General features: G+C 42.4%; 1 protein-coding gene across 2 annotated transcripts; it reads right to left on the bottom strand.

Annotated features, from left to right (window-relative positions):
- Nucleotides 1–11,205: 11,205 nt before the first annotated feature.
- Nucleotides 11,206–25,442, bottom strand: elac2 (elaC ribonuclease Z 2). Of its 2 annotated transcripts, XM_039824343.1 has the most exons (25): nt 25,344–25,442; nt 24,901–25,124; nt 23,832–23,882; nt 23,669–23,739; nt 23,446–23,510; nt 23,211–23,268; nt 23,062–23,130; nt 22,853–22,969; nt 22,389–22,444; nt 22,243–22,301; nt 21,514–21,586; nt 21,102–21,214; nt 20,891–20,989; nt 20,634–20,772; nt 17,610–17,695; nt 17,196–17,317; nt 16,940–17,036; nt 15,763–15,901; nt 15,614–15,652; nt 15,164–15,273; nt 14,122–14,221; nt 13,908–14,028; nt 13,370–13,448; nt 12,882–13,026; nt 11,206–11,653 (listed from the first exon to the last, which is right to left on the bottom strand). In XM_039824343.1, the coding sequence occupies exons 2-25, from the start codon at nt 25,110–25,112 to the stop codon at nt 11,414–11,416; spliced, it is 2,460 nt and encodes an 819-aa protein (XP_039680277.1). In that variant the 5' UTR covers nt 25,113–25,124; nt 25,344–25,442; the 3' UTR covers nt 11,206–11,413. The 2 variants fall into 2 exon arrangements, with proteins under 2 accessions (XP_039680277.1, XP_039680276.1); XM_039824342.1 differs by having other exon boundaries at nt 24,901–25,427.
- Between the last annotated feature and the right edge of the window lie 92 nt (nt 25,443–25,534).

Raw genomic sequence — 25,534 nt, 5'->3', positions numbered from 1 at the left:
TAAAAATGATTGTGAGTCACTGAGGACCATTATTGATTTTTATTAACACATTCAGAGGCATAATTGAAAGGGAAACATGGAAACCATTACAATGGAGCTGTTGAGGGTTTTCTGCAACATCAAGGACACGTTACATAGTAGTGAGTCAATGTGGCCTGATTCAGGCGTATTTCAACACACATTTATAATACATTTTATTAATTAGTACATGAATGAATGGCTGGCTGCTGCAACAGGAAGTCAATTATTTAATTTTAATTAGACATCTATACATGATGCTCATTATTGTACCAATGGTTCAATAAATACAATAAATAGATCAGTAGAAAGAGTATCTCCTATACATGATTTCATTGTGGTTTATTTTTAGTTAGTGCACTTAAACAGGATGAAAATCGAAAGTGACTTCTGCAGGAAGGCCAGGAGGCAATGGATAATATCGGGAACCACTAATATAAAAGTCTGACTTAATGAGGGATGTAAAATGTGTTGAGCCAATAATAAAATGATCACTTATATCCTGTTAAATGATTCCTGTGCCGACAGGAGAGGCCTCTTCTCCCCCATTTTGCAGGGCACGAGTGGTCAGTTATAGTTCTGCAATTACGTTAAAGGAGTCAAAAGTACGTAGTTCAGATTAAAAGTCCACATGTTGTTTTTGTATCATGTATAGGACACTTGAAAGATAAAGCATCCCCTCACCATCCTGTCACCTCTGAGTTGAGATGTACAGCATGACATGGGTGATTTTAGACCCTTAAATAAATTTCAATTTCATCTCAGCCCTCCTAAAAAATTATAATATTAAAAATCAGCCAACATGGGTTTTAAAAAAAAAAATTTAGTGCTTTAAGTTAGTTTGTGAACTTGTCTGTTAGTGACAGAGGACAAAGTATTTATTACAGGTTCAAAGGGCTTTAACAGGTTTAAAATCCTGTGTCGCTGTAGCCAATGCTATGCAACAATTTTGCAAGGCACTGTATCCATGTGACATTATAATTAGGGGCTGAGCCCCCCCCCCCCTCTCCGTGAACCATCACCTTATCGTGGTGGAGAGGTTTGTGTGTCTCTGTGAACCTAAGGGCTGTGTTGTCTGGGGCTTTGTGCTCCTGGTAGGGTCTCCCAAGGCAAAGTGGTCTCAGGTGAGGGGCCAGACAAAGAATGGTTCAAAAACCCTATGGAAAAACAAGGTAGAGATGGAGTGACCCTGCCCCGTCTGGAGCCAGGCCCAGACGGGCGGGCTCGTCGGGCGCAGCCGTGGGCCGGGTTTGCCACGGAGCCCGGCCGGGCACAGCCCGAACAAGCTACGTGGCTCCCATCTCTCCATCCCATGGGCCCACCACCTGTGGGAAGAACCGCTGGGGTCGGGTGCGCTGCCACATGGGTGGCGGTGAAGGTCAGGGGCCTCGATGGACCAGACCCGGGCAGCAGACGCTGGCTCTGGGGACGTGGAACGTCACCTCTCTGTGGGGGAAGGAGCCGGAACTGGTGCAGGAGGTGGAGCGCTACCGGTTAGATCTGGTGGGGCTTACCTCTACGCACAGTCTCGGTTCTGGAACCGTACTCCTGGATAGGGGTTGGACTCTTTTCTTCTCCGGAGTTGCCCAGGGTGTGAGGCGCCGGGCGGGTGTGGGGATACTAACAAGCCCCCGGCTGAGCCGCGTTACGTTGGAGTTTACCCCGGTGGACGAGAGGGCGCCCCTCCTACGCCTGTGGGTTGTGGGGGAAAACTCTGACTGTTGTTTGTACATATGCACCAAACAGGAGTTCGGAGTATTCGGCCTTCTTGGAGACCTTGAGTGGAGTCCTGCATGGGGCGCCAGTGGGGGACTCCATTGTTCTGCTGGGGGACTTCAATGCACACGTGGGCAATGATGGAGACACCTGGAGAGGAGTGATTGGGAGGAACGGCCTCCCTGATCTAAACCAGAGTGGTTGTTTGTTGTTGGACTTCTGTGTTGGTCATGGATTGTCTATAACGAACACCATGTTCGAACATAGGGATGCTCATAAGTGTACCTGGTACCAGAGCACCCTAGGCCGAAGGTCAATGATCGATTTTATAATCGTTTCATCTGATCTGAGGCCGTATGTTTTGGACACTCGGGTGAAGAGAGGGGCAGAGCTGTCAACCGATCACCATCTGGTGGTGAGTTGGTTCAGGGGGTGGGGGAAGACTCTGGACAGACCTGGTAAGCCCAAACGTGTAGTGCGGGTAAATTGGGAACGTCTGGAGGAGGCCCCTGTCCAACAGACTTTCAACTCGCACCTCCAGCAGAGCTTTTCGTGCATCCCTGTGGAGGCTGGGGGCATTGAACCCGAGTGGACAATGTTCACAGATTCCATTGCTGAAGCTGCGGCGAGGAGCTGTGGTCTTAGGGTCTTAGGTGCCTCAAGGGGCGGTAACCCACGAACACCGTGGTGGACACCGGTGGTCAGGGAAGCCGTCCGACTGAAGAAGGAGTCTTTCCGGGATATGTTATCCCAGAGGACCGGAGGCAGTTGCAGGGTACCGGGGGCGGCCCCGGAAGGCTGCAGCCTCTGCCGTGAAAGAGGCAAAGCAGCGGGTGTGGGAGAAGTTTGGAGAAGACATGGAGAAGGACTTTCGGTCGGCACCAAAGTGCTTCTGGAAAACTGTTCGCCACCGTCAGGGGGAAGCGGGAACCATCCAAGCGTGTTACGGTAAGGATGGGACAGTGTTGACCTCAACTGAGGAGGTAATAGGGCGGGGGAAGGAGCCCTTTGAGGAACTCCTGAATCCGACTAATACGCCTCTATGTTAGAGGCAGAGCTGGAGGATGACGGGATTGTCGCGGATTTCCCAGGCGGAAGTCACTGATGTAGTCAAACAACTCCACAGTGGCAAAGCCCCAGGGATTGATGAGATCCGTCCAGAAATGCTCAAGGCTCTGGGTGTGGAGGGGCTGTCCTGGTTGACACGCCTCTTCAACATTGCGTGGAAGTCTGGAACAGTGCCAAAGGAGTAGCAGACTGGGGTGGTGGTTCCCCTTTGGCGCCTTTTAAAAGCACCAGAGGGGTGGGTGCAATTACAGGGGTATCACACTTCTCAGCCTCCCTGGTAAAGTCTACTCCAAGGTGCTGGAAAGGAGGGTTCGGCCGATAGTCGAACCTCGGGTTGAGGAGGAACAATGCGCGATTCCGTCCTGGTCGCGTGGAACAATGGACCAGATCTTCACTCGCAAGGATCCTGGAGGGAGCGTGGGGAGTACGCCCAACCGGTCTACATGTGTTTTGTGGATTTGGAGAAGGCGTATGACCAGGTCCCCCGGAGATAACTGTGGGAGGTGCTGGGCGTTGAGGAGGGGGCTCTCTGAGCGGCGCCATCCAATCTCTGAACGCACCAAAGTGAGAGCTGTGTCCGGTTTCTCGAGCAGTCGGACTCGTTTTTCAGGTGAGGGTTGGCCTCCCCCCCCAGGGCTGGGCTTTGTCACCAATCCTGTTTGTAATATTTATGGACAGGATATCGAGGCGTAGTCGGGGTGGGGAGGGGTTGCAGTTCAGTGGGCTGGGGATCTCATCGCTGCTCTTTGCAGATGATGTGGTCCTGATGGCATCATCGGCCTGTGACCTTCAGCACTCACTGGATCGTTTCGCAGCCGAGTGTGAAGCGTTTGGGATGAGGATCAGCACCTCTAAATCGGAGGCCATGGTTCTCAGCAGGAAACCGATGGAATGCCTTCTCCAGGTAGGGAATGAGTCCTTGCCCCAAGTGAAGGAGTTCAAGTACCTTGGGGTTTTGTTCGCAGTGAGGGGACAATGGACGGGAGATTGGTCGGAGAATCGGCGAGCGGGTGCGGTATTACATTCCATCTATCGCACCGTTGGGACGAAAAGAGAGCTGAGCCAGAAGGCAAAGCTCTCGATCTACCGGTCAGTTTCGTTCCTACCCTCACCTATGGTCATGAAGGCTGGGCCATGACCGAAAGAACGAGATCCAGGGTACAAGCGTCGAAATGGGTTTCCTCAGGAGGGTGGCGGCTGGCGTCTCCCTTAGAGATAGGGTGAGAAGCTCAGTCATCCGTGAGGAGCTCGAGTAGAGCCGCTGCTCCCTTTGGCGTCGAAGGAGCCAGTTGAGGTGGTTCGGGCATCTGGTAAGGATGCCCCTGGGCGCCTCCTTAGGGAGGTGTTCCAGGCACGCCCAGCTGGGAGGAGGCCCTCGGGGAAGACCCAGGACTAGGTGGAGGGATTATATCTCCAACCTGGCCTGGGAACGCCTCGGGATCCCCCAGTCGGAGCTGGTTAATGTTGCTCAGGAAAGGGAAGTTTGGGGTCCCCTGCTGGAGCTGCTCCCCCCGCGACCCGACACCGGATAAGCGGACGAAGATGGATGGATGGATGGCTGAGCCCCCCCCCCCCAAAGGTCTGATCCTAGAATCGCCCCTGCAGCATGAGGTTGTCCCTTGTCATTTTCTCATTACTGCATTTGTAAATACTGAAAATTATCAGTATCCTCCCACAGAATAAACCACAAACCACATCTGAGTCAGTCACTAAAACACTAAACTGTGATTCTGGAGCAGCAGCTACAGTGTTTTTCTTCATGAACAAAGTGTCAAAAAAATCAGAAGCTTGACCCAAAAAAAAGCTGCCTCATAATCCTCAGCCTGAGTGATATTTTGAGGAGAATTTCCCTGATCTACACATTGCATACAAACTCCCATGGGAACTTTATTTCAGAAGTTAAGAATAATGCATGTCAGGCATATTTTACAGTCTCAGTATGGGCTCCTTAATCCTCAGTGAGTCTTTATCTGAATGGCTGGCTTAATAAACAAGAAAGAAAGAGAGAAAAAAATAATCAATGTTAGTTTATCCAGCTCACCAAGTAAAAACAAATGATTTTCAATGCTGCCTCCTCTCGTCTTTCTGTTCTACGAAGCAGCAAGCAGGTGTGATTTGTGCGCCTGCGACCGCTTGTGAATATCAGAGCAGCTGATTGTTTTCCCGGGTGGGGGGAAGATCTTTACTTTATTCACATGCAGGGCCAGGTGAGTGCTTTCCGAGCCTCCTGAGGTTTTTCTCTCAGACAGTCTGTTAATGGCGAGCAGCCATGTTGGGGGTGGTGGTGGTGGGGGAGGCTAACCCAGGCAGAACCACAAGGAATATTAATGTTGCGTTGCACCACCTCTTCTTTCCTTGCACAGAAGCTGCTTCAGAAAAAAAGCCACTTTCACAGTAATCTGAAAGGTACCAAAGGTCTCACATTCTGTAGTTTGTTTGTGCTTTACAAATATGGATAGAGGTGTCTGAGCGGCCTGGATGAAGATGTAGATGTGAGGTGGCAGCTGACGGACAGCAGTGCAGGAGGAATGGTCAGATAAGCAGGGATAGATCATCTGCCCACAATTACCAAACTGTCCGTCTGACAGTTGTGTGCCTGCCAGGAGTGTGACCTCCAATCTGAGACACTCAGGGCCCTGGTGCCTGCTTCCCCCCCCCACAAGTCCCCTCAGATCACCTCACACTTTGATTTCTGCCAGAGCAGAACGGGGCTGCTCTCTGAATCAGCAGTCGGCAGAAAAATGTGAGAAGAGGGGAGCGGGGCTGCATAATTGACTTTGGACTGAAAGCGGAGGATTCAGATGGAGGAGGTGTATCTGATTGGTGGCGTCCCGCTCTGTTCAGATCTGTCTCCCTTCATTCCACATCAAATAAACAATGACAAACATGAATAACGCAGGTGCCAGTCAGTTTGATGATGTTATATTTTAATGACTTCCACTTTGATCTACAGTTATTTTTGGGTAATCAATCTCAGGGCTAGATGGTGAATCCAAAGATGGCAGCAAAGTTTCTTCCCCTTTTTTACATTTTTTTTATTTTAGCCTTAATTTAAAAAAGAATCCGTCAAGGAGCATACCCATAGTCACAAATATCTGCGATAGAAGAAACAAAGCACCATCTAAAAAAGTGGTAATGGTGTTTTTTTTCCAGGGAAAGATAAATCACCATCACAGGGCTCATTCACCCATTTTTAAAAAAGTCGGATTTTCTCACACGTCTAGTCATGTTGTCAAGGTTTTGTGATACCTGCCACCAGCCAATACAATGGGATTTCATTTGCAGCATTGCCAAATCACTCCTTTCTTGTTGTTAATTCAACTGCATCATCTCTGGCCAGAAACAATGCTCCCTGCCTGCTTTTTACTGTAGAGGTGTTCAGTATGCTGCATGTACAATGTGCAAGCTAATCTTCAATCTGCACACTGAACCACCATTGTTATGGATTAAATCATTAGTTTTTAGCATAAGAGCTCAGCAGTGATGGAGTATGTTACATCCTGGTTGATAAATTAGCCTATTACTTAAAGACTTGAAATCTACAGAAACATTCATGATGTAATAACAGGAGGTTGATAAGCCATTCAAATTATAAAGTGAACTAGTTAACTTACGTTGGGGAGCAGGGCCACGGCTCAACCACGCCTCTATTTACATGTCAAGCCTACTTATAACCGTAGACTGTATTAAAAAAAAAAAAAAAGTGGACATGACCGTGGCGTCACTTATTGGTTTGTGGACTACCTTTTTAAAGCCTTGAGTTTAGCCGTCGCAATCTTGGTTTTTGGAGTGACCACATTTGGACGAGAGGGTGGACCTGGGGACGAGCAAGGGGTGGATCTGACTAAGAACCCGAGGACACCATGCTCAGCGCTGTGGTAGCGACTTGTCAATCATCTTACTTTACGCTACAATATGGGAACATAACCTACAGATTGAACATCAAATCGTTAGGAAAATGTTTACTGAGGTAATAAATCAAGTGAGAAGTAGGGTCGTTTTCTCATAGACTTCTTTTTACAACCCGTCGAGTCGCGCCCCTGCTGGCCTTTAGAAAGAATGCAGGTTTAAGGCACCTAGCATTAACTTCATTTTTCAAGCCTGGAGGTTGCCACTTGCGTATACCCGATTAACCCATCCTGTCCTGTTGTCCGAGAAGGGTCTGCCTGTAACCCTAACCCTAAAATCTCTTCCTCTCCACCCTCCATCCCTCTCCTCTAGGCAGAGGAACTCAACTCTTTCCTTCTCTCTATCCCTCCTTTATACAAAGGGGTTCACCTCTTTAGTCATTCATTGGGTTCAGTTGATTACGGTAGGGAGAACTTATGATCGCTTATATCCTGTTAAATGATTCCTGTGCCGACAGGAGAGGCCTCTTCTCCCCCATTTTGCAGGGCATGAGTGGTCATTTATAGTTCTGCAATTACGTTAAAGGAGTCAAAAGTACGTAGTTCAGATTAAAAGTCCACATGTTGTTTTTGTATCATGTATAGGACACTTGAAAGATAAAGCATCCCCTCACCATCCTGTCACCTCTGTGGAGATGTACAACATGACATTGGCGATTTTAGACCCTTTTTAGGGAGGCTTGAGGCCCCCTAAAAATGCGCCGGCCCGTGCATTGCCTTTGACTTCCATCTCAACTGTCGTCGGATCCTCAACATCCTATACTTCCTTATGTCCTCATACAACAGCAATGTGATCTCTTAGCTTAGAAAACACAATTGTGGATCTTTGAACTCGAGTCAACAAAATTATTCAAATCAGGGATCAAGGGATTTGTAATGTCCAACTCCTCTTCTTCTCTGAAAAAATAGCTGCTACAGGAACCGTGGCAGTGGTGCTAGAAGAAGAGATTAAAGGATCACCAAAGTCGGTAGAATTCATCCTCTGGGGAAACTAACAAAGTCTGTTCCAAATTTTCTGGCAATCCATCCTCAGTCAGTCATTTTTTATGTTTTACATGAAATCATACAGGGTACCAATTCCAGTTCATTGCCATCCCATCAGCTCCTTAAACTTGTGCATGAATCAAGCAGAATGTGGCCGTCAGATGGGCCACACAGAAAAAGAGTCACCCGGTTGTATGGCACCCAAGTCTCTGAGAAAAGACACGTCAGCTCCTGACATCCAGTGAACATCAGGTTCTCATCTTTGTCCAAACCTGTGGTTTAAAGGCAGTTCGAAACATGATATGCTAATTGCTGTTGATACATGACTCTTAAACAGCCAATGTACGCCTCATTAGTTACCTACAAACTCTGCACTAACCAAGCAAAATGCCTTGATGTTCTTCATTGGTGACAATTGACAAACAACATTCACAACGTTAATTGCTGAGCAAGGTGACATTAACGATCAGACGATCAGGATTTAAATAAACACCCAGGTTAGCCAAACTTGACTCGAAGAAAAAACAAAGTCAAACAGTCAAATGATCGCAGTTTACAGAACCACTTCTTGGTTCAACTTTGACTCAACACTATCAGTTTTACCTCCAAATAAAGTGGTCTGATGTCTGACTGCTTGTGTTTCTTGTCACGTCGGACTTTTATCAATGCAGCCGTGTTCCCAAAGTTCAGCAAATTACTTTGGCGAGTACAGTGTTAGCATAACTAATAGAAATCATGGCCAAAACTACAACAATAAAGCTCCTCGTTGTAATAAGCCTGTATTATCCTTTCAAGTTTCCGCATGTTTGACCCCAAAAATCTTAAATGGCGTTTCCTCAGACAGGAAAAAAAAATCAGGACAGTGAGTTGTGCACTCAAATATGGAGCCTCAGGTGGTTTTCTAAAATGTAGCATTATGAATACACTTGAATTGTGCTTTCAATTATAGTTTTTGGTGGTCCATTGCTGGTTAAGTGATGACTAGGTTTATCAATTCACCGTTCTGACTTTGCAATGCTTGTGTTAAAACCTATTTCTGCACACTTCCTGCTTATCATTCATGCCTCCTCTGTACTGAGGAGGCCTCGGTGGGAGCAAAGGCCCCTTAATGGACTCCAGGCTCCGGGAGCAATGCATCTTCATCTCACTGCTTCACACTCCAAAAAATAGGCTAATCGCCGGCCCACCGCTCAACCCACTAATCTCTAAAAACCCATATTTACTGCAGAGTTCTGGCACGTGTCTTATCTGATGAGATGGGAGGGGGGGGTCCTCTCAGTGTAGAAGTCAGATTTTATCTTCGGCTTTGAATTTAGAGTTGAACAATAGCTGATAGTAAATTTGACCATTTTAACAATAACAGGGAGGTAATACAGGGCAGTGGTAGGCTAAATGTTTTCTCTGAGGGCTACTTCTTCTCTAGAATTGAAAGGTCAGCCCCAGGAATCAAAGTTCGGTTACCTGCAGTTACTGTATGTGGATGGCATACTGTATGTCCTATGTCAAATCAGAAGGAAACATAAATACGCCAAATTTAAGATGCTTTAACAATCCCCATACTGAGAAGTGACTGATGTCTTCAATATCTCTTAATGGTTTTAACAGAGCTCAATTACACACACCGGACCTCTAAGGGCTGAAATCCTCGGTCCTTTGTTTTATCAGATTCCTGCAGCTATTGCTCCCTCAAGTGGCAATAATATGTCACTTTTCATGAGCATTATTACCATGTTGGCTGATTTTCTTTTTTTCCTTTAGGCCCCAGTAGCTGGCTGATGTAAGCTCTTGTGGCTCACTGAAGCCCCCATGAGGCCTGAAGTGGAAATGTTCAACAACGATGGTTTCACACACTGAGGTCTCTGGCCTCTACTGCAGCTCACATATGAAATGTTTCCAACACATGACTGGATACATTTTTCAAAAAGATTTGATGCTGGAAAAAGCCCAGTATGTGTCAAAAAAATTATTGTGTCACTGCAACACCAGCAGTTTCAATTTGGGGAGTTTTTGTTAAAGAAATATGCCATTTTCTTCCTTTTTATGCATTTGAAAGAAATACTACTTGTGGAGACGCTCGGCTAATTTAAAAATGTGGAACAAACTGATAAACTGACAATATAGGTGCAAGGCTGATCTTTTTTAGAATGTCACACTCACTAGAAGGGCACTCGGAGAGCGCAGACCTGTGCCAAGGCCATGACCTAACTCGCAATGTTAACTAAAGTGAAAAATAATTAGTGAATCCGCCCCGTGATTTGGATCCGCTCGTAATTGGAATGGATTCTTCCTTGGTCCACGGTACACCCTTCCACCAAGGTTCATGAAAATTAGGCCAGTTGTTCCGAAATCCTGCTGACAAACCGAACTGCTAAACATAATCTCCTGGGTGGAGTTTAATAAACTACCAGCTGTTACAGGTGGGGAAAAAAAAATCGATACAGCATAGTATTGTGATATTTTCCATGGCAATATTGTATGGATACACAGAAGCTAAGTATCGATCTATTATTATATATGTGTTGGTCTGCTTGACAATCCCATTTTGGAGCAATAAAATTTAAGCAAGATGAACAGAGAAATGTATCTTTTTATAGATAAAACTGATATTGACAAAGGTTCCTTTTGGGGACATCATTTGAAATTGGGAAAAATTTGAAGTTGGAAAAAAGGTAATAAATTGCAGTATATCGCAGAATACTGCAATATGTTTAAAAATCGCAATAATATTGTATCGTGATGATATTGTACCGCGAGGCCTCTGGTGAATCCCACCACTACCAGCTAGGATAGCTCCTACTGCACAGGACACTCCTACCTACCTGAGTGATTAGGCTCACCTGAACACAATGTGCTGGGAGTTACAGTGTGAAAACTAGTTAGCAAGTGAGCTATTTAAAAGTAACTGATAAAAAGTTGAAAGGTCTTCCGTCAGTCCAAGTGATGGTAGTATCAATGTAAACTGGACCGAATCTTCTGAAAACAGCCATGCGGGTGGCGCTGTAAGTTAGCATGTCTTGCATGCTAATATGCAGGTATAATGTTTACTATGTTCACCAGATTAAACCTGTTAGCATTTGCTAATTAGCACAACTGAGGCTAATGGGAATGTCAACCTGAGCATTGTCTTCATCCTGAATCAGTTTTATCCATTTGTTTAGCGGTTTTAACCTGAATTTAAAAGCTTAACCAGGGACGGCTGCCTTATATACACACATCTGATGCACTGCTCCTGCTATGTAACAATGGTAATCTTGAGTGTATGGTCCCTGTTAAATAACCTAATATATAAATAGGACAAATGGTTTTAGCTGATAATAGTACTATATGGAAAGAGAAGGGATCACCAAAGTTATCACAGTTCATACTGAGTCTGCAAATCTGAACCAAACTTAATGAAAATCCATCCAATAGTAGATCATCATGTCTTCATTTTCATCTGTATTAAATATGTATTGGTTCCACTTTTTAAAAATAATTAATAGCTTGGACATAACTGTATGGAACTACAGGCTGTGTGGTATTGCTTTTATTATTTTTAATGAAAAACAAAAACTATATTTATAGCTGAGCTTTGTACACTGCAATACAGGAAATATACATGCTTTTTATTCAATTAAACCACACGAGCCAAATAAAAATCTAACTTATTTAAATAAGAGAACCCAGGATGCTCTCAGTTCTAAGTCCATGTGTTTTGAACACTGTTGGTCAGTCAGGCCTCAGCTGGTCTTCAGCCTCTTGGTCTGTGTGCTGTGTGTCGCTGCCTCCTCCTGGTCTCTTTTGGCACCTCGGCCCATGTCGGTCGTCTTCTGCTCACTGTTCCCCTCAGAGCTGCTTCCTCTCGGATGTCTCAGCTCCCTCCTCTCTCGCCTCTCCTCCATCTCACCGATCTCCTCGGCGAAAAGGGTTTTAAGTGCGGGAATGAGCCTGGGGAGGGTTTTAAAGTCCCCAAAGCCAATCTGAGCAAAGAGGAAATGGAGAAAATGGTCAAGTGACAGTACCAGGTCTGAACTCGTGACTCTGATAAAGAAGTGAGGCTCATAAATACTGTGGCGTATCTCACAATTAACTTCTGTTCAGCCTTGCATCTGAAAGGGAAATATCTTTATGTACTTCAGGACGGGGAATCAGCAGTGAACTAAAACAATATAAAGCTCAGGAATGCAGCTGTTTAGACAAACGTACTGCTGCAGTCTCATTAACACAACATTCAGTGTGCGTTACCATTGACCTGTCTACAGTCTAAATTCCTGTCTGAGATTCTTTTAAAATCGAGGCTCTTATCTTATTTAGAACTATTCCTTCATATCTTGCACTATATAGTTTTTATTTTCTATTTTACCCGTTTTAAAATCATCTCATTTTATAACTCCTCGTTTGTTGTTGAATACATTTTGTCTCATTTAAAGCACTTTGAATTGCCTTGTTGTTAAAAAGGTTCTATACAAAATACACTAGGCTTGTCCAAAAACATCTTAAGATGCTCAAATTACGGGATATTTAAAAATATGTCAAGTCTTCACAGCTGAACATAACTGAGAAAGATTTGAAAAGGTAACCCGTAGTTCCCGATGAATTAACATTTTTATATTTATATCAAATGAACAAGCACTTGATCAAAGTTCCTTATTAATTAAGTTCCTTTAAACTTGTATCTAGACAATCACCACTCAAGGCACATTTACCAGGCCTGTCATGCTCCAACTAACAGTCTGTGAGAGCCGTGTTGAGGCAATCCCAGCCCGCTTTTTTCGCTCTCAGCATGTTGAGTGAAGCCCATTAAGTACTTGTACTTTATTGAGTATTTCCATTTTCTGCTACTTTAAACTTTATATTTTAATGTTTACTCCACTACATTTATCTGACAGCTTTAGTTACGTGTCAGATAAAAAACATCACCTAAAACATAAGAGCCATATGTACATTTGATCCATGTATGTGTACTGTGTTGCACTAAACAAATGTATACGGCGATATACCACATTTTCTACAAATTCTATTGAGAACATGTAGCTAAAATCATAACTAGTCAGCCTTTAAATGATCCAGTAAATAGAACAATCACAATACTTTAACATTGATGTGAAAATCCTGTAAATACAATATTGCCATAAAGCAGAATAAAAGTTGTTTTTGTATATCCGATATTACATGTGCATGAACATTGTTGTCAAGTGATGAACTTACTCTCATGTGGTCGAATGAGATGCCCACTCTGTCGTTGAAGTCTTCACTGAAGAGAGGGATCTTGGCGTAGCGCTGGCTGAAGTGGTTCAGCATGATGAACTCGGCGTTCATCCTCATGCCGATACCGATGGCCTGGGAGGTTGTGCTGTCAGAAAACATGAAGCATAATGTCAGAACTACCGCTTTCTCACTAAAGCTGACTCTAAAGGGTTTCAGAGGGAAACTGTTGATGGGAATATTGTTTTCTGTTGAGATAAAAAGATATTTTTGTGAAGACAGACTCCCTCTGGCACCATAAAAAGTCAATGTCAATATCTGTTAAAATGTTCTTTCCTTAACTCGCCACAATGCACTCAAAAATAAGTGCAACCTCAGACAGCCGATAAAGTGCATTTCTTTTGTTGGCTCATAGAACTTTAACTGATTCTTTTTTCATCCTTTTTTATTCGTTTGATATCATTCAGTTTGTGGCCGTTTATTTTACCCACCTATGTCTTTTCTCTACAGCTTCTTCTTCCAGCCCGTCTTCAAGCGTGGCCTCGTGGATCAGTAAGGTTGCATTATTTCCTGCCCGCAAAAAAAACCAATAATAATCTGAATCATAGAGAAGTACTTACAGCCTCTTCCTGCCCTGCAGGAAATCAATCAGGTAGTCTGCGTAATCAAGAATTGGGCCCGCCCTGTTTGTCTGCTGAGCTGAGCCATCTATAATGAGCAGGCAGTGGATACATTCTCCGTCTCTGGGAGGCTTTACTTGAACAGAATTCAGTCAAGCAATTTAAGAAGAGTCAATGAAGTGGGATCCCACATGAACCATTAGAAGAGCCTGCCAGCTATGAGAGTAATCGAAAGCATTAGGAAATATCGGATAAATTATTTAGATACCACCCGTGTAGTCGAGCTGCTTATTACGAATCTCTGTAAGAGCAAATTGAGTGTACGCTTTTAAACATTCCAAACTGTAAGTAGTCTGCCTAGATACACTTGAATGAAATGTGGACTTTAATCAGTCGGAGTGGTACTAACCAGTGTGTACGAACGCGTCGCAGGGCATGGTGTCACCAGAGAAGGCCAGTTTCCAGCCTGAACGGTGAGTGAAGCTGCAGGCAAAGGCGTTCTTACAGTGACGCACCATGCACGTCTGGAACTGAGAACACGCACAAACAAAAAGAATGAGTACATTTTGGGGGAAAAAAAACTGTGAAGCCTTCAATATCGAAATGATGTGATGTTAAAACACCTTTTCCAGATCATTCTTCTTCAGCAGCGCTTGGATGAACGACTTTGTCCTCTGCTTGGGGACCTCGGCACCGTCACACAGAACTTTGTTAGGGATGAGGCTGAAGCACAAAACAGATATTAAAAGACGCCAAGCCCACAAAAAAAAAAAAGAAAAGCCACGGTAGCATGCTCCCAAAAAAAACTTTGCTGTTAACAGGCAAAAATCATGTTAGCCAAATTAAATCTGTACAGAGATTGGAAGTAACTAAGCACGTTTACTCAAGTACTGTACTTAAAAAGGGGCTGTACTCGATATTCAGAACATTAATATAGCAGCAAACAAACATTTGCTATGGCGTCCTAAGCAGAGTAGAAGTCACACTCCCTGTGTGTGTGTGTGTGTGTGTGTGTGTGTGGTAATCCAAACTTCTGTTTTTGTTTTGATAGCTAGTCCTTTTGCGCATTGCTTTGCTGATGTATGAGTAAAAACGTTGATATTTCATGTATTGGGGAAGTGTTTAGAGCGAAGTAAAACAATCCCAGCCCGCTGTTTTTTCAGGATTTTGACTACAGCCCCTTTATGTACAATTTCATGTACTTGCACTTTATTTGAATATTTCCATTTCCTGCTACTTCATACTTTACTTTTTACTCCACTACATTTATCTGCCAGCTGTAGTTACTTTTCAGATAAAAACTTACTAAAAACCTACCTAAAACAACAAAATATTCATGCATACATTTGATGTGTACTGTGTTGCACTAAACAAATATGTACGGAGTTATATTGTAGCGCATTTTCTTCACTTTTTATTGAGAACTTGTAGCTAAAATCATAACTAGTCAGCCTTTAAATGATCCACTGAATAGAACAATCACAATACTCCATACCATTGACGTGAAAATACTGTAAACTAACTAACTACAATATTGCCATAAAGCAGAATAAAAGTAGATTAAACAGTCCAAACTAAACTCTGCTGAGCACACAAACACATCCATAGTCTTGGAGCACAAAGGTGAAGTCTGTGTGATCTTAAGCTGTCTTTGTATCCACATACTTGATATGGTTGAGGATCTCCTCGCAGTAATCGTGATACTGGCTGAGCCAGGTCATGAGCTGGACCGGAGCCACCAGGAGGACGGGGCTGAACGTCTTCCCCAACGTTGTCTAAGAGACACAAACTTTTATGTTTTTTTTTTTTAACAAATAATCATTCAAACATTAAATGGCCAAAGGAAACACTGTATTAGGATTTAAGTCACCTCTTCCTTTACATACCAGTACAGTCGTAACAAATTCCAAATTTTGCTGTATAATTAATAATAATAAAAATATATAGTCCGACCAGTAATCACTTATTTGCATATCAATTACCAGTCATACGCCTTAAGACCTTAGCTAATGTTAGCAATTAACTGCAGTTAGACAAAGAAACCTTGATTATGTAAAAAGAAAAAAAAAATTGACTATTTAGACATTATGTAATAATTGTTGCAGGCCTACATACCAGTGCTCTTTCCCTCTGATACAGCAACATGAGCAGCCCCTAACACAAGAAGATTGGTGGTTATTTTTCAAGCAGCTGACTTCACATTTGAGATGTTATGGGATTTCCTATATTAAACCACAGCATGGTAATCATGAATAGCTGCTTACTGTGTGGTGGTCAGCATGCATGTGTGAGATGAAGACGGTCGAGATCTTGGACAGAGCATGGTCCACAGCGTCCCCGTAGTGTCTGCAGAGCTGACCGAAGGTTCCCTCTCCACAGTCCAGCAGCACGGACTGACTCGGGCTACATGCAGCCACAAACACAAGACCCACTTAACTTAAACTGAATGAGGGCATATACAAACACTTTTCTTTCTTGTACCCCCAACTATGTGCTTCAGCCACATTTTGACAGTGAAGGATTTCCAGGTGCAATCCAACTAAATACATCCTCATTTATTAAGGGTCACCCATTCAGTTTTTACAGATCTGCACCAAAATGTACAGATGTAAGACCCTCTTTAAGTCTACTGAACCCACTGAGTCCATCCTTACAAGCTCCTGTTGTGTGGTGGATTACGATTCAAACCTACCGCAACTAACCAACAACTACATCCCCCAAAATTATCATACAATTAAATCAACACCTCTCCAAACAGTTTCAACATTAACTGAACACTATGACTTCAATGAAGAGAGGATTTGTTGCAGGATTGGGACATTGGACTGCCTTAGTTTTAGCTTGGTGTACCTAATAAACTGGCAACTGAGTGTATTTGATGGAAGGGTGTAGCCATCAGTCATCATATAGCATCAGTAAAGACTGAAGGAAAAAAAAAAAACACAATACAAAATGTATAGAAAGTGTCAAAAAAATATGCAATTTAAAGCGAAAAAAGAAGTTTAAGTTGATTATTTCAAAACTGATTTTTCAATGCATTGAGGCATTTCTCCCGCTCCTGCTACAACAAGACGGAGGACACCGTTCACTGCAGTTTACTGTTAACTGTGCACTCTCCAAAGAGAACTCACAATATGCTTCTGGTTATTCCACATGAAGAGAAAGAGAGGCTCCTGATGAATCATAAGAATTCTCTTCTCCCTGTATATCCTCAGCTTATATTTTGTGTACAAATGTTGTGTTGGTGTGATAATAAAACTAACCAACTAACTAACTAACTAACTACAGGATGAGTTGCTGGAAATGGCACATTTATGATCTTGATTATTGTTCCCTTTTCATTTAGTGTTATGGGAACAAAATAACAATTAAAAGCATTTTAAATTTGTAAATCTCTTTCCATTCTACCTGTAGGTGTGTGTGGAAACCTGAGATCCATACCTGATGTTAACTAAAGTGCCACTGACGTTTCGGATCTTCATCGGAAGAGCTGATCCTGTTCCCAAGAAAACCACCTCTGGGTATTTTTCTCTTTGCCCTGAAGTAGAAAACATAACCATATTTCTACAATGATACGTGATAATATACGTTTTCTAAACATCACTGAAGGATCATCCACTTAAAAATAAACGTTTTGTTTGGCTTTAAAAAAAAAAAAAAAAAAAAAACATCCCTCTGGGGTTTAAAGAGAACTCACCAGAAAGCTCTGCAGCGTCAGTGGAGCAAATCTTCCTGCACTTGTCCACTTCTTCCAGAAAGTTTGGGACCTCAGAAGCCTCTTTCACAAACTCTGCAGCGTTGCAGGAGGGGATGGCGTCTCTAACGAACGAGATACAGAGTCAAGAAGACACACACCACTGCCTGCAACAACACTGGCGGGGAAAACAAGAATTGTATTCACATCTGACCTTGATGCGCAGTACTACAGTACTTGACAGAAACGATGAAGAAAAAACACTGACATTTGAGGTTGAAAAAGAAGAAAGAGGAAGAAAGAGGAAGAAAGCGGCTGAGTGCAACGGTCCATTCCAGATTGTTTTCTGTGACAAGGCAGCGCTCGGAGCCGCAGAGTAATGGTGGCTAAATTGGGGGGATTGAAGGACAAACTAACCTTTGCCACTCCATTACAGGTCTGAGCTGGAACTTGAGCAGACACTCGGCTCTGACGTTGGGGACGTGCAGGGCAGCCTGAGCCTCCTGGGGAATAAAGACAAAAGTTTTTGTTGTTTTCTTACAACTACTTTTTAATGGACCACACTTGATTTATCACTTTGTGAACTCCTACTCAAGTCATGTTGAAATATAGTTACTGAGAACCACTGCAGTCAATGTTGGAATAATAAAAAAAAAAAACTGTATACAAAAACATAACAGAGCAAATGGGGATGCATATAAAATAATGTTCCGTGGTAAAGACCAACATATACTATATTTGCTAAGGGGAAAAAACAGCTACATTCCAAAAATGAAATAAATTATCACGGTGATATGAACTTATTACAGCTGCAACCAATGATTTATTTAATCATCAATTAACTAATTATTTTCCAATTAATGTCATGATAAAATGACAGTCCATGGTGACATTTACAAATATCTTGTTTTGTCTGACCAACAGTCTGAAACCCAAAGACAGATTCAGTTACAGCAGTATGAAACTAAGAAAACCAGAAGAGCTACATACTGGAGGAGCTGGAACCAGTGAATGTTGGTAAACGACCTAAACAATCGATCAATAATAATTGGTTTCAATTGATTTCTGTCAATCGCCGAATCAAGTGACAAATGGCATCAGCTTTAAAAATAAGAAACCTGTCCCTAAATGTGCCGAACATGAGGAATGAGAAGGATATAATATGAAGAAAACTACAGAGAATTTACAACCCAGAGAGGCTGATTCAGTGATAACGTGTACAGTCGGACTCTTCACCTTGTAAAAACATTGAATGCTTTTGTCATGTCATTTTTTATTCATTTTCCTTTCAAATCAACCATTCTATATTTATATGACTCATACAGGTCTTATTTTATCAATAACAAACACCCAAAAAGGGAGGGATAACAAAACAAAAAAGAATTACAGCACCCAAAACGCTTTACAAATGCACCCATATTAACGTATCATACAGTTTCAGCCATGACAATAACAAGCCTTATTTTTCTTACAACAAGAGCAACATGATTTTTTCACAGACCATCTGAGTTGTGTCATACTGACAGGATATAGTGACAAAAAGTCATTTTTTGATAAAAGTTACCAACTGTAGCTTAAATGTACAGAAAGAAATAATCCCAGGCTTGCTTAAATTTTCCTTATTAATTGTTCATGCTAGCTATTAAGTATTTAAAAAGATAGCAGCTTAACCCATTCAGTGAGTTCTGGTGTTCTTGTGTTCTTCTGGTTTGCAGTCTTGCAGCAATAATGAAGCCAGTATTAACCCAAACTGTGCTTTGGTGACACCCTGTGGTAAAAGGGGTTTTATCAAAGTCTGTTCGATCCGTTCTCCAAGTGTCGCCAGCACTTCCTTTCTGTGTAATAGCATCTATGTATAATTTTGTAAGGAGTAATATCTCTTGTGGACTAGCCTGTACTGGCTAACTACAGTACAGGCCAAAAGTTTGGACACACCTTCTCTTTCAATGAGTTTCCTTTATTTTCATGACTATTTACATTGTAGATTCTCACTGAAGGCATCAAAACTATGAATGAACACATATGGAATTATGTACTTAACAAAAAAGTGTGAAATAACTGAAAACATGTCTTATATTTTAGATTCCTCAAAGTAGCCACCCTTTGCTTTTTTGATACCGCGCAAACCCGTGGTGCTCTTAACAGAGCTTCATGAGGTAGTCACCTGAAATGGTTTTCACTTCACAGGTGTGCCTTGTCAGGGTTAATTGTGGAATTTTTTTCCCTTATTAATGGGGTTGGGACCATCAGTTGTGTTGTGCAGAAGTCAGGTTGATAACACCGACAGCCCTATTGGACAACTGTTAGAATTCATATTATGGCAAGAACCAATCAGCTAAGTAAAGAGAAACGAAAGTGGCCATCATTACTTTAACAAATGAAGGTCAGTCAGTCCGGAAAATTGCGTAAAATGTTGAATGTGTTCCCGAATGCAGTCGCAAAACCATCAAGCGCTACAACAAAACTGTCTCACATGAGGACCGGCCCAGGAAAGGAAGACCAAGAGCCACCTCTGCTGCTGAGGATAAGTTCATCCGAGTCACCAGCCTCAGAAATCGCAAGTTAACAGCAGCTCAGATTAGAGACCAGATGAATGCCACACAGAGTTCTAGCAGCAGACACATCTCTAGAACAACTGTTAAGAGGAGACTACGCGTATCAGGCCTTCATGGTCAAGTACGCTGCTAGGAAACCACTGCTAAGGAGAGGCAACAAGCAAAGAGAAACACAAGGAATGGACATTAGACCAGTGGAAATCTGTGCTTTGGTCCGATGAGTCCAAATTTGGTTCCAAACCACCTATCTTTGTGCTTTCTTTACATGCCTGGTTCCCACCGTGAAGCATGGAGGAGGAGGTGTGATGGTGTCGGGGTGCTTTGCTGGTGACACTGTTGGGGATTTATTCAAAATTGAAGGCATACTGAACTAGCAGGCTACCACCGCATCCTGCAGCGACACGGCATCCCCGTTGGTTCGTTTAGTTGGACCATCATTTATTTTTCAACAGTACAATGACCCCAAACACACCTCCAGGCTGTGTAAGGGCTATTTGACCAAGAAGGAGAGTGATGGAAGCTGCGCCAGATGACCTGGCCTCCACAGTCACCAGACCTGAACCCAATCGAAATGGTTTGGGGTGAGCTGGACGGCAGAGTGAAGGCAAAAGGGCCAACAAGTGCTAAGCATCTCTGGGAACTCCTTCAAGACTGGAAAACCATTTCAGGTGACTACCTCAAGAAAAGCGCAAGAGTCGCGTGCAAAGAAAAAATTAAAAAAAAAAAAGAATGTAATTCAATTGTTATTAATATTTTGATGACTTCAGTGAGAATCTACAATGTAAATAGTCATGAAAATAAAGGAAACGCATTGAATGAGAAGGTGTGTCCAAACTTTTGGCCTGTACTGTATATAATGCGATGCACGTGTATGGTTGTGTGGTACCTTTGTGTTGTAAGACTTGAGTTCTGGAAAGATGTCTGGGTGAATCATGTTCAGCTGAGCTTGGATCTTGTGACTTCTGACATTGTGGACTGTAGAGACATGTTCGTTAAGGATCAGGTGTTCAGTTGTGGACGGAAAGCTGCAGAAACACAAAAAAAAACACTCTCAGCCTCGGTGTGTTTAACTTAAGGTTACAAAAAATAAAATAAAGCTGGAATCTCTATGGAGTCTGGTTTCAAAAGCGAGAGAATACAAACCACTCCATCCACTTCTTGTATTGATCTGTTGTCAAAACAGACTCCGGAGTCATGTGAACAATCAACGCAGCAGGGTCCTCCGTCCCGCCTGATTGGTATCTAGAGGGGACGACGCACTCAATTTAAATACATATTGTTTCAGGTGTAATATATAACAGATATAGTATTAATGAGTTATTTAAATGTACATCACAGATAATCAAACCGCTACCTTCTCAGCTGCCGACTGGTGCAAAGAGCTTCGACAAACTCTTCAGACGGACACTCGACAATGATAAAGACTGGTCCTGGGTCAGTGGGAGTACAAACCTGCTCCGGCCGGATCTGCAAGACAACAGAAAGAAAAACAGTTCAGAGCTGCAGCCTAATAAATATAATAACTTTATTTATTTGTATATGTGTGTAGGACCTTTAAAAACAATAGTTTACGAAGTGCTTTGACAGTGGAAATAAAAGGACATATAAATCAATGCACATCAAATCAACACACATACCCATTTATACACAACATTTTAATAGTGAAAAAGGAGACATGGGTCAGCTCTAAAAGGACACATAAAAAAAAAAAATGCAATGAGTAAAATAAAGGAGTTGATATCAAACAGAGCATCTTCACACAGCACCTCTTTGCCTTCGTACGTGATACTTTTCCCATCCTTCAATGCTGCTATGAGTGGCCCGATTGCTGCTGTGCCTCTGTGGGGGAAAAAAAGGTTTAAAAGTTATAACAGAGTTTCTGAACTACAGTATAATTATATATAAAATGATGAAAACTAAATGTAGTGCTGAAAAAAACATGCTGGTTCCAGCTTCTCCAATGTGAGATTTTCAAGACATTGTGACATATTAATTTATTTTTTACTATTTTCTGACTAATCGACTAGAAGAAAAGATCTGAATCTGTTTATTTATTGGAAGTAATATAGTTATCGCAATGTTCAATAACGCTATTGCATATTTTCCATATCGTGCAGCTCTAAAACTTACTAGTAATATACGATATAGAGAGCTATAATAGAATATTATAATATTTAGCATATTTAAATTTGACCATTTCAAGCTTATAAAATTCGGGGGGAAAGTAACTCATTAACTCGTTCCAACAAAAACATTGTTCACTCAAACCCCAAATAATTATAACTAATAAAACTAAATAATCAGACATTTGTCCACAGCTGTATTGATCTGATCAGAGTTAAGTGAGTTTAAGGGCTTTGCATGGACCGCTTGTGTTAATATTGCAATCAATTAAATCATAAAAAAAATGCACCATATCAGACTAAATCTTATCATTTTTAAAAGATCATTAACTGGTCCATGTTCTGGTCGATTTGTATTAAAAATCCACTCACACAGGCAAACCGAGCTCCTTGGCTTGAGCGACTAAGAAATTCCCTTTCTTGGGGTGAAGCTGTAAAAGTAGAGAAGAAAAATGTCAGATGACATTCCTTCATGTGTACATTACATACAGGAGGACAACATTTCTGAAGGTTCCTACCTTACATATGAAGGAAACCGCCAAAGAGGTATCTCGACTTGCTTTTCGTCTTTCACCTACAAGACATTAGGCAACGTCACTCATTCTGTCACTGAAAACACACCCATGTCTATCCTCCAATTTAATGCCAGCTGAATATACACTAGCTCCTTCATTTTAACTGCCCCTTGCATTGTGGGAAAACAGTGTCCATCAACACCACACTCAAAAAATAAGTGATTTTAGACTTCTAAAAATAAACGTGAAATGTTTCAACAAGTATTGGATGGATTGTCAGGAAATGTGGTTTAGACACTTGCGCCCCCCTCAGGATGAATTGCAATAATGTTGGTGGTTGAGAATTAATCTGTGAACTCCTCAAAACTACCAGATCATTTTCACAAATAAGTAATTAAGATCAAGGTCGTAGGATTTCTCCTTCTGTTTGTGACGCATGTATGTCCTCCAGTGGCTCCTGGACTCACCTGGACTGTCTGGACTGTTAGTGTGGATGTCGTCCCTCCTGGGAGAGGGAGGACTATGAGAGGGGCTGCTCCCGCCCGACTTGGGGGAGAGCTTTCTGCCATCACCCCTCAACTGGGCTGGAGAGTGAAGACAGAAAACACTCAGCTGTCAAACCAAAACCCTTTAGGAGGAAGTCTAAGTGAACACAAAAAATGCAAGAAAGACTCACCAAATATAGGCACTTGATAAACTGTCATTGTATCGTCCGTGTACGTCTCTTCAGTGTACGGTCGAACCGCTAGGAGCATATGACAGTAAACATCACGCAAGACAGATATTACACAAAAAAATTATGCTTAATCGGTAAATTCAACATACACAGCTTGATGTCTTCCAGTGGTCCAGAAAATGACTTGATGGCATTCAGATAGTTCTCCTTTGATGGAAAAAAAGGCAAAGAAAAAGATAAAGAAAAAGAAGAAGAAGAAGAAGAAGAAGAAGAAGAAGAAGAAGAAGAAGAAGAAGAAGAAGAAGAGACAGTCGATGTGAAATGAATACGTGTCCACTAAAAACCTGCTGCAGAGATGCGAGTACTGTGGGATAAGTTTCTCACCAGCTGTGGCGGTCCAGAGAGAACACACTCTGGAACACCAGTGTCCTTCAAGGTTAATATCATCCCTGCAGAGGAAACAACACACAAGTGTTCGGTCCAAAATACTCCGATATTCATTGATTTAATTTATGAAGATGTATAAATTATTATTTTGTCTGTAAAGCAAAAAAACAGCCACATTCACTTTAAGCCGAGGGGTGCTGCAGAGACTGATGTTACTGACCTGATAAACCTCCCACATTCTCCCAGCTGAGTCTGGTCAGGAAGATGTTGTCCAATCGGGCAGCTTTCAGTCTGTCAGAAGAAAGCACCAGTATATTAGTTACCTCTCCGTCTTTATCCATCAGACCGACTACAAGGATAACCCTGTGTTCAAACCAGCTTACTTGTGTTCCTGCATGAGTCTCTGTGTTCCTTCACCACAGTTGAACAGGTATCTGCAGCAGAGAGGAGGGAAGTTAGTCAGCCTCAGTTTAATTTGAATATCATGTCTATGTATAATATTGTTTCTTTTAAAAACTTTTCTTTGTGAAATTATACTGGGTAGAAAATGTGAAAGCTCTAACTAAATTGTTCATAATTTTTTTGTAATTGTGCCAAACCTCACTTCATCGGGGACCACCTGAAAGCATCTTCAAGACTTAAAGAGGCACTGCATCAATGTACTACTGAGCAGTTGTTCAGTGTCTGTGGCTCAGGCAGAGCTTTCAGTCATCTTTTTTAAACCCCAATGGTGTCATCAATGTTTTCTCGATTTGGGCTGTGCTTTACATTTTTAACAGAAGCCATGTGTAACAAAAGATGCGGGTGTTTACCATGAAGGCAGGGTTTTACAAAAACACCATATTAATGGAGGGGTATGGTTGCACATGTAAAGTGTAGGACAATGCATATACGTATGTGGGCCCATCCTAGGGTATCAACTGCATACATTTTGACCACTCTCCATGGATAGTACCCCAACTCCATGGACGTTGAATGCTAACTCAATGGAGTTTCCCCTTAAAAGAGTAACTTAACACCAGGCTGCAAAGCAAATGCAAGTCTGTTTCACATATGGGTGAGTGTAGTAAGAAGTGTGTTGTGTTGCAGTCGTAATCATGCCCAACAGTCATGTCACAGTGTACTGACGCACCCTGGAGTACACTTGTACATCACTGCAGCAAGGTGAAAGTTAAACACCACACACACACACACACACACACACACACACACACACACACACAACACACACACACACACACACACACAGTTGAATTGCTCTTTAAGAAATGAATGATAGTGCCAACTTATGCCACATGTTCTTCATTAGACAGGACTTAAATGTAAGTTAACCTATAACCCACAACACTTTGTATCTCAAATATTTCCGTGAAAGTAGAGGAGGCTTACACAGCCCTGGTTTCAAAGTAAAAGCACGGGCTACTAAAAACTCATGACATATTTGTGTATTACCTGTTGTACTCTGAGAAGACATACAGTGACGCAGCATTATCTCTGCTTCCAGCACCGACCACCTGCAGGTACACCGTGGATGGTCCGTGAACGTCTCCTCGTTTGTTCCTGTTCTCTTTGGTCTTAACCCGTCGCAGCGGCTCCTTCTGCTTGGCTTTCTTCATGCCCAGCGGCAGCCTCGTCTCCGGGTTATTATTACTAGTTGTAGCCATTGTTCGGAAAAACTGGAAAACAGTCCGGTGATAAGGAAAATCACAGCGTGCGACAGGCGCAGGGCCAGCAGAGATAGTTCTGCCTTTAATAAACAGAAGTGTCAAGGACCTGAGCTTCAAATGGACCGTATTCATAATAAATACGACACAATAATTAAAACAACCAACGCCAATTAATCAGTTAATGCGTCCTTATACATTTCCATTCGCTTTTTTAAAATAATGAATTACCTAAAAGTAGCTGGGTGCACATTCAGCAAGACTGAGGACAGACGTTGGTTGCATGGTTGGTTGACACATGTGACACTTTTTCCGGCATCTAATGATGACGTCATTGAAATGTATCGCTCATTGGTGTGGAGAATTATTTACCAGGTCTATGGACCAATCACAGCGACGTTTTAAGAGAGGGGGCGGGGATA

Source organism: Perca fluviatilis, chromosome 15 (genome assembly GCF_010015445.1).
Source record: "Perca fluviatilis chromosome 15, GENO_Pfluv_1.0, whole genome shotgun sequence".
Taxonomy (NCBI): Eukaryota; Metazoa; Chordata; class Actinopteri; order Perciformes; family Percidae; genus Perca; species Perca fluviatilis.
Note: the sequence above shows the minus strand (reverse complement) of the source record. Positions and strands in the feature narration are given on the sequence as shown.

Coding starts and splice junctions, on each gene's coding strand:
- elac2 (XM_039824342.1), bottom strand. CDS start 25,247: ATGAATACGGTCCATTTGAAGCTCAGGTCCTTGACACTTCTGTTTATT. Junction 23,740..23,831: donor AGACTCATGCAGGAACACAA/GTAAGCTGGTTT, acceptor TTCTTCTGACAG/ACTGAAAGCTGCCCGATTGG. Junction 15,902..16,939: donor GGCACTTTAGTTAACATCAG/GTATGGATCTCA, acceptor GGCTGCATGTAG/CCCGAGTCAGTCCGTGCTGC.